Raw genomic sequence first — 9,732 nt, forward strand, 5'->3', positions numbered from 1 at the left:
CTATTTCTTCAATGATGGATGAAATCTTCTGTTCAATATAGTATCAAAAGATCATAAGAGAATGCCTCTAGCAACAATCCTGTGAAAGTTTAAAGTTATATAATAATTTTAAGAATTTAAAAGGTTGGAGAGCCATAACAGTATTATATAATTGTAGCAGGGGAATTTTTTTAACATATTACAAACATTTAAGTAACAGAAGGGTCTAAGAACTGTGAGAATTAATTACTTAAAAATGAACAAGTGCAACAAGTGAGATCATTAAGAGCGTGTTATGAGGATTATACCTTTTGCCCTTTATGTAGGGAAGAGGAAATTTAGAAAAAATGGATTCATGAATTAGTGTTGTCTGTTTAGGTAATAGGAAAAGACCCTGTTTAAATGTGCCTTAGATTCAATTACAGTATACAAAATACCATGGTTTTTATATGTTAGCTATGGTATTACAATAACTACAGCCATGCACAAACAGGGGAGCCAGGATTGTTTGATTTTTCAGTTTTAATTAGAAATGTAGATTAATTTTTACTACATATATTTTACCTATCTCTTTCTCTCCTCCTCCCACATAAGTGAAACATTAACCTCGTGAAAGGAAGAAACAATCACATACTGAGTTGACTTATTTGGGAGGGTTTATGGAGAAATACTCCTGGGTTCATTTGTCTTATAAATGACTTCCATAGGTAAACATTAAGGGCAATATACTTTAATACAACCATAGACATACCTCTATCTCCATAATGAGCATATAGTCTCTCCAGGAATGATTGATGGTACCAGGGAAGATTGCCTCCTCATCAAAAGCCATAGCAGTCTCAAATTCGATCAGATTCTATGAAGTCTATTTGAGATGTCCTAACAACACAGTTGGTGGCTTTGTCTATGAGGGGCAATCAGAGGTGCAGTACCAATTTCATCAGCAGCATCTCATACTCAATGTTTTTCCTGAAGCGAAAACTTGGATGAGAATTTTTCAATGCCTTCTAACAATTGTGATGTATAAATTTACGCATAGAAAAGAAGGCAGACTTATACATATAAACATTATCATATAACACAAAGTTACATGTATCCCATCACATGAACACTCTTTTCCTCCTCCAAAACAGCATAATTCTGTTATATTAAAAAAAAATAATCTTAGCATAATAATGATCACTAGAAGCAGAGTGCCACACAAGCCCACCTGGGCATATCTATCAGTCTGGAGCAGTAAAAGTGGTGTCATGGAAAAGCATCTGGAAGCGCTCTTGAGTGTAGTTGTGAGATCTTGGAGAAAATGAGCACCTGAGGTCCTCCCATGAAGCTGGATTTTGCAGGCCTGGTGCATCAACCACCAGTATGGAGTTGGAAGTGTGAGCTGACGTTGATATACACCTGAAATTGCACAGAGATTTCAGTCTGTCAGCATGTATATTTTGTATCATTTTACAGTGCAGTACAGTGATATCTCCATTAGCTGAACAGTTGATACAGAGCACTTCGGGGGTAAGAGATTTATAGATGGCTTGACTCTCTAAGCTGGAAAAAAATCTGTCCCGAATTTTACGGGTAATGGAAAAATGTTCACAAGTTCCAGAAATTGCCCATTACATCATCTCTCGGACCCAGAAAAATATCCCATCCCGGGATTTTTAGGGTAGTTAGGAAAATGTTCTCAGAATTTTCGAACATGTGTCCTGGAAAATCATTAAATGGTAGGAATTTTCTGGAAAATTCTGGCTTTGGGGATTTGTCGGAAATTTCAATTCTGGTATTGGAGTTCGGGTTGGGGATTCGGTTCTGATATCTTTTTAGCTCTTTATATCATGACGGTAACCATGAGGTGGCAGCAGATTTCAAGACTAGTGCAACTGTTACCGTTAAAGATCAATGAAGATGCAAAGGGAGGATAGAACTGTACTGTAACAGGACCTTTAACAATGGAACTGCGTGTTTCATCATTCTAACAATATACTGTTTTTGGGTTAGTTTAAAAATGTCTATACTTTTGAAGTTACTTGAAACCTTAATTGACATGAAGTTGTTTACTTATCCATGATGCAAAATCAATGAGGTTTATAAGAAATTGTTCTAACTGATGTCAAGGAAATAATTATTCAGTTAAACTAAGTAGAGGTACAGTATACTATTTGATGAGATTTCTGAAGACGTTTGCAAGAAATAATGTAATGTACCTAAACTAAGACCTTTTCATGAAATATTTATTATTCCATTAATGGTTAGAGAGAGAATGTGAGAAGTCTGTAAGAATAAACGTAATGAGAAACAAGATGGTTGTGGAAGAGAAAGAGGTTGGGAAGTGAAAGATAGAGAGGAGAGAGCAGGGCTGACGTATAGGACAAATTAATACAGTACAGGGTATTAAAACAGTAAGGAGTACTGTATGCAAATGTAATAAGTTGGTTACAATAAGGGAAAAAAAAACTTGTGTTGATCTACAAAACTGAAAATAATTTCTGTAAGACCCACCTGACTGTGTAGTAGGGAATATAAATCTGATGTACAGTATTAAGACACAAAGTCAAAGGTTTATTATTGTGAGAGTTATAGTCAAGGGAACTGGTGGTTAATGTCTTGTACTTAGCTCCTGTGCCATAATTATTATTAATGAAAAGGAAGTAATTTACTAGGTCTTTATATATTCAATGTGGTTTATTTTTAATCCAATTCAAATTTCATATCACTAAAATCTGGGTCTTTAAATACATATTTGGTAAACATGGCCATTCCTTTTCCCCATTCCAGAGAGTGTTTTCAGTTCCTATAACCTCTTTCCACTACTGATTAAATCAAAATAAGAAGGACAATACAGTACTGTACACTAAATTAAAAGTACTGTACAGTATCAACTAACCTATTGATGAGAGCCACAATGGCATTGAATGCTTCACTATATAGACCAGTTGCCATGCCCTCTAGAGCCTCCAGACCTTCAGGACGCCTCAGTGGGCCTCTGTTGGTGATGCAGTTCTGTTGGAAAAAATAAAAGTCATTGTTACTTTGCCCTTTACAAAACAAACTACAGTTGTCAGTTTTAGGTTTGAAGTTCTGATACTGTGAGAAAGACAAAATGTGAAATTCACTTCATAAATAATGCCATTCACAATGAAAGTATCAATAAGTTATTGTTCAATTGAAAGAAATATGTGAACTGGTGTAACATCTACTTTAAGGACTTAAAAAATTGTCTTCTTAAAATATGTATGTTAAATCTAACGCAGTACTGTAATAAAATTACTGCTTAATAATTCTTTACTTCCCGTTTTGACAGATAATACACATCAATTGAAAATATAGCCCAAAAACTTTATTTTTTTTGGAAATGTGAACTTCTACAGATTAGTAAATGATGTAACTGCATAACAAAGGTATTGAGACAGCTGTGAGAATTCAGCCAAATGTTGATGGGTGCATAATATGTAAATCATTATGGTTATGTTTCTAAGGACTCACAATCAGACACTGGAGAGGCATATTTTTAGCAATAAACAGTACAGTACAAGGACAGCACACAAGGTCCTAAGTAACGTGTTACCATGCAAACTAATATCATTAACTATTATAACCGCACTGCATGACTGAACACCAAACTGAGTTTTCAGAGAAGTGGTTCTAAACAACAATAAAATGACAGACTATTCACTGGTGAGAGCAGTGGGTAAGTGAAGAATTTTTTTTTAGGTAGAGGCTAACAAAGTGTGAGTCTTCAATGAATGGTGAATGACGGCCACAGGGAGACTACTGCTACATCATAGTCTATATCTCATTATGTAAACAGTGCAACCTAAGTCATCAATTTTTAAGGATTTTTCCATGAGTGTTACACAAGCTTCTGAGGTGACTTGGAAACTTTTCTCACATGAGGAGGCATGACTAAAGAGGTCAAGGAAGGTGCCAGAATGTCAGGGAATCCAAACACTGTACCTATCACCATAACCAGCATGTTGAATCATGTCAATAATCTCATCAAATGTATCGTGAGACCACTGAAGAGAGAAGACGTGAATAGTTTCAGAGAAATGCCTACCAACTCCTGTGATCCTAGGTATATCTAAACTAATACATAACGGGAAACTATTAAAGCATGTAAGAGCAGAATTTGCTATTACAATTACAGTATCTGACTTACACATGTGACTGAAAAAATGAAACATGTAAGAAAATTGGTGATAAAGTAATACTGTACAATTACCAGAGAAAGTTCAGAAACTTTGCCCATTCTATGTATTAGTACTGTACTACTGTATATATATTTTTTAAAGTGAAGTTTTTATTTTCCACTGTGGTATAACAAGTGCCATAAACTATGAACAAAAATAACTACTGTACAGGGTTATTTTTAAACAAAAATTTGTACTGACCTTTATAAATATGGAGTTACTGTACTACAAACAAATTGCTCACTATATAATTTAATGCAGAATTAAACATCAATAGATGTTTAATTTTAAAAGACTACCTCTGTAAATTGTCATTACAGTTCTGTATTGCTTCAAGACATCAACATTAGATGAGATAACATGAAATGCAAGGAAAAAGGTTGAAAATTTCAATGGCCTTATGCAATATGTAGGTACACTACAGTAGTTACTGTATAATCAAATAGAAAACTAAGTATCAAAAGCAAAAGACAATTTCTCAAACAGAATCTAAGTTAATATGATAAGCAATGACCTAACATTGGACACCACAGACAAACAAAGTGGCATCATCTGGGTTACACTCCTCTCCTCTTACACAAACTTCACCATTGAGATTTTTAAAATTTCATTGTCTATTTCTTGGACTCAGGATACACTGTTGCACCAGCAAATACTGTATTAAATGTAATAAATAGATTATTTTCTGTCTTATATTAGTACTAGGCTGACTGTTAAAGAGAAACTTTATACTGTACAGCACTGTACATCTGAAATCTTTATATAAACCTCAAGATTTCTAAATACATTACTGAGGCAGTTGTAAATAAAAGTTTAATATTAATTCACAGTGCCTTTCAATACCTGTACTGTGTCACTTTGTAAAATTATTAGCCCACAAGGCCTGTATGTAACTTAGGTTTGAAGGACTTATATTGTATTATCAAACTGCAACATCTGTTCAGCATCTATTAATTTCCACAGATATACTGGACTAACCTATACTGTACAAAAAATTTAGAAGATGGAAAACTCAGTCAAAGCTCAAAGTATCTACAGTCTGAAAATGATGTGTTTAGTTTTGTCAAATGAGGTACAGTTCTACCATAAGCCTGGAAAGAATGAGTATTCTTGATACTGTAATGTACATTACAGTATAATGTTTGCAGACCTGCTGGCCATAGTTACTTAGGGCAACAACACTACTGGGGCTAAGTGTACTCATGTATTAAAATTACAATTATCATTGGCACACAGACAGTCCAGATTTACATTTATGGTGGCCTGAAGCCTCTGTTCAGTGGCCTAAACATTTATACAGTATTTAGTTACACTCAAATGAACAACACACTTTAATAAAATTAACTGACTGATCAACTATGTTTATACAGTATACAGTACCTGTACATGTAAAATCTGTATATTAAAATTATTTAATTAACAACCTAAACAAAATGCCTTCCATTTAATGTACAGTATACTCTCAATTTCAGAGACCAATATAATTTAATAAAAAATTAAATACAGGTAGTCCAATCTCATCTTGTCTACAGCAACTACTGTTTCTGTGCTCGGTATTTCCCACAACAAATAGACCAATTTTGAGTGTTTTTTTTTAATACATCAAATTACCTTCACCAGATCATTTAAAATTAAACAGGATCAAGGACACAGAGATATAGAAGAGGTTGATATGCAAAACCCAAAAGCATCTCAAGTCTTTGTCACAGCAAGATTACTGTACTACAGTATTGTCAGTTACTCAGTAGTTCCACAGCTCTTTGTTTTGTGTCATGAACTATAACTCACTTAACTTCTGGTTGGCATTACTATAAGAAAGCAAAGCAATTTAATTACTGATGCAAATTCAATATCTATCACATTACCATCTCTCATATTGAGAAAATAGTTAAAAAATCAAAGGCATGTACTATTGATAACTCCTATACTGTAAAGTCATGCATACAAGTACACCTCACACATAAACAAACTTTCACTCAAAGTCAACATGTGTAAACATATACAGTACATACATTTGAAGATGCAATAAACATGAAGGTGATAACAAACCTGAATGAGGCTCTAGTAGAAGGTGTGGTAGGTGTGGCATAAAAGATAGAACGAGCCAATTCTTCAACTGATGTTCCAAGGAGGGTTGAGCACGCTGGGCACTGCCTGGCTTACTGAACTGGAACTTGTTACCAGTGGCAGCTGCAAGTCATAAAAAAATAAAAATGAGTACTGTACCCTGTAATTAAATCTAGACTCAGTGAAAGGGTGTACACAGTATTGCAATGATATACTGGTATATATATATATATATATATATATATATATATATATATATATATATATATATATATATATATATATATATATATATATATATATATATATATTAAATCATTATATATATATATGATAATATATATATATATATATATATATATATATATATATATATATATATATATATATATATATATATATATATATATATATATTATATATATATACACACACACACACACAATTCTGGTGTCCTGCCCAAAAACCTGGCTTTCACAAAAATAGAGCATATACCAGTAATTATTCTTTTTGAAAACTCAAAGTATATATAGAAAGACCAAAACAAGCTTTTACTTGAACCAAAATAAGGCAGATTACAATTTAATATGAAGAAATGTAAAGTTCTAAGGCTAGGAAATGGAAACAGGGTAACCAGCTATCACGTGAATACGGAAGAAATAAGAAATTAACTTGTGATAAAGATTTTCCGGATGCTGTTATGGTAAGTAGGGACCTAATATCTAGACAAAAATGTGTTGGTGTATGTAATAGACTAACAGGGTACAACTACTGTACTAGGGTTTATATACTAGAGCATCAATAACAGAAACAGCAGTGATATTTTATAACCCTGTTTAGCATAGTAAGGATTCTCTAGAAAGCATTCAAGAAGGATGACAAACCTAATCCATATTAGGAACCTTTCATGTCGATAAATATTTCAGAAAAGTGAATTTACATTCTCTCGAGACACAGAGCAAGGAACAAGAGCCCCTAAGAAAAACCATCAGTTAAAGTGCATAGTAGAGCAAAATCACCCCTTTTTTTAATTAAAGTTTCTTAAAGTTAGGTCAGGTTTTTATCCTAGAGGTATTTTGTCCTCGGAGGGATTTATTTGAGGATTTTTGTCCTACACTCAGCAAAGGGGTACCATGCTTGCTCCAACATTCAAGTTTGGTAGGCTTAATATTATTATTTTATAAGTTTATAGCAAAACTTACTACTATACTGTAAAATGAGCTTGATACATCAAGTTTATATGAATTTATTAAGAAGAAGTTCCATGAAACAATTACATGGCAATATCTCTTACTGCATACAATAAACACAAGCATACAGATTAGCACCATGAACAACATAAATGTTCAATCATACAGATTAACACCATCCATGAACAATAAAAATTTTCATGTTTAAAACTTATCCCAAGTGTACACAGACTACATCAAAGTATAATAGCCTATACTGTAAGCTGCATTTGTCAAGTGCATCATATATCAATATTTACACAACTGGGTTTGAACTTGGAGATCTTTCCTGTACATAAGCATGACACAAGAATAATCCACAAGACCCATTGCCCCTCCCAAACAGATGCCCATAACCATCTTATTGTAACAGTAACTATTCAGTACTCATGTGATACATAAATACCCATTGATCTATTATTATTCAACCATGAACCTCATCAGGTATGAAATAGCCTACAGTAGTTAGAAAAATACACTTAACAAATGTTAATCCATTTTACATCACCACATTTATTATGCATTAACTCCAAAAAATTAACTTTAATTATCTACATAAAAATAAAAATCATATAAAGCATAAATCTTATCTCTTACTTCTAACAGCTCCTGCAGTTCAAGATGATATATTGCTGCAGGACACTCAAATAGTATTCTGTTCATCAGGTGATACTCCCAGTACGCCAAGAGCAGCCCGATTCTCGCCCAAGCTATGCCAGCCTTTTGTCGATCTTCACTCTGTGGTAAAATTATAATATTCATGTTAGGTTAGTTGTTAGAGTAGCTTATGAAGACAACATAACAAATACTGTATTGTAGAGGTATACTGTGTCCATGTGTACCAAGGTTACATATTTGCATCAATGTCAACAAAATAAGGTATAAACAAGGGAAGTTACGGATTTCTTGCCAAGGCTGCATGCTTGACATTTTTAATTTTACAGTTGCAAGCTTGCAATGATTCACTGCACTTATAATTCACACTAAAAGTTACTAAATCTTAAGTTTATTCTAGTCATTAAACCTAGTTACTAGACTTCACAAAGCTAAAGTGGAAACTGGACTTTTAGGTGATACAGTATTAGAATTTAGACTAAATAACCACACCACCCAGAGCCAAAGATGCAAATATGATTATTCAACTGTATTATACAGAGCGAGCTGTGAAATTAACAGTCAGTAGAGAACAGTACTGAACAAATCACACAGGGATTTACAACAAACTACATCATGATGTCAAGCGTTCTGAGGACCAGGCTAGTTATACAAGTACTGTAATACACTTTTCGACAGAACAAGTGAGCAAATACACATGGTGATAATTATTTAAGGCCTGCTCATATCTATTCATGCCCTTGGCTAAGTAATAATGGGACAACAGTAGTTTTTAATAACACCTGGACAATGTACATGTATACGGTATAACTTATTTCTGTATTAAGGTCCAGTACCCTTACCCTTTGTAGTGGTGTCATAAGAGGTTTGGCTCAGACAGGTTGTCAAGGCCCAGTGATCCTGGAGGTCATTGTCTGCACCAGAGAGGAGTTGATAGAATATATGATAGTTTGGTTCCCCTTCAGGTCGCGAACCACTCGAGTTTTTTTGGCATGTACACCTGGAAGAATTATAGTCACAGTACTCATAAATTTCAGAATTTTATTGAAAATGAATCTTGTATGTAATCTGCTACAATAATTGAATTAAGAGAATAAAAATATTATAAAATAAATGATAAATATCAAAGCCTATGAATTAAGAGCCTCAAGTATTGATGGTGTAACAATACAGTACAGTACTGTCATCATCATGAATTTGTGACATATGACTGAATGTAGTCACAAAGAAAACAGCTCCATCACACACAAAGCAATGAACATTAAATTTTATGATGTGATTTGGAAAATGTGATTTGTCATATGAAAAAGAGTTGACATGAGCAAGTAAAGTAACTGAACAGGCTACAAGTCGATCTTTCATAAGACTTTATAAATGATAAGAATTCTTACTTGTACTGAAGCTGATGCAATTTGTCCAGAGTGATCAAAATCAAGGCTGAATATCTGGTGAAGCGGTGGCATTTGTGTTCATTACTGTCCGACTGTTGCCAAAAGCTTCAATACGTTGATATGGCATTCAGTTTTCCACTGAAAATCAACATCATGATCAACTGAATATACAGCACCAAAATTAGACAATAAAACAATAATGTGACATTCTATTGTACGTAGTAAAACAAATGTGTAGGTCTACAGGTTTTCCTACATTATAAT

The 9,732-nt window shown here is 33.6% G+C and overlaps 1 protein-coding gene across 1 annotated transcript in view; it reads right to left on the reverse strand.

The window, feature by feature from the left end:
* Window positions 1-1,295: 1,295 nt before the first annotated feature.
* LOC121877238 (unconventional myosin-XVIIIa-like) overlaps window positions 1,296-9,732 on the reverse strand; it is a 21,202-nt gene continuing 12,765 nt past the window's right edge. Inside the window, 7 exon segments of the mRNA XM_042382880.1 lie at window positions 1,296-1,380; window positions 2,861-2,976; window positions 6,216-6,356; window positions 8,060-8,200; window positions 8,920-9,068; window positions 9,458-9,532; window positions 9,534-9,606. Coding sequence (XP_042238814.1) covers window positions 8,196-8,200; window positions 8,920-9,068; window positions 9,458-9,532; window positions 9,534-9,606 — 302 coding nt within the window. The 3' untranslated portion in view covers window positions 1,296-1,380; window positions 2,861-2,976; window positions 6,216-6,356; window positions 8,060-8,195.

This window comes from Homarus americanus, unplaced genomic scaffold, assembly GCF_018991925.1.
Source record: "Homarus americanus isolate GMGI-L3 unplaced genomic scaffold, GMGI_Hamer_2.0 scaffold367, whole genome shotgun sequence".
Classification (NCBI taxonomy): Eukaryota; Metazoa; Arthropoda; class Malacostraca; order Decapoda; family Nephropidae; genus Homarus; species Homarus americanus.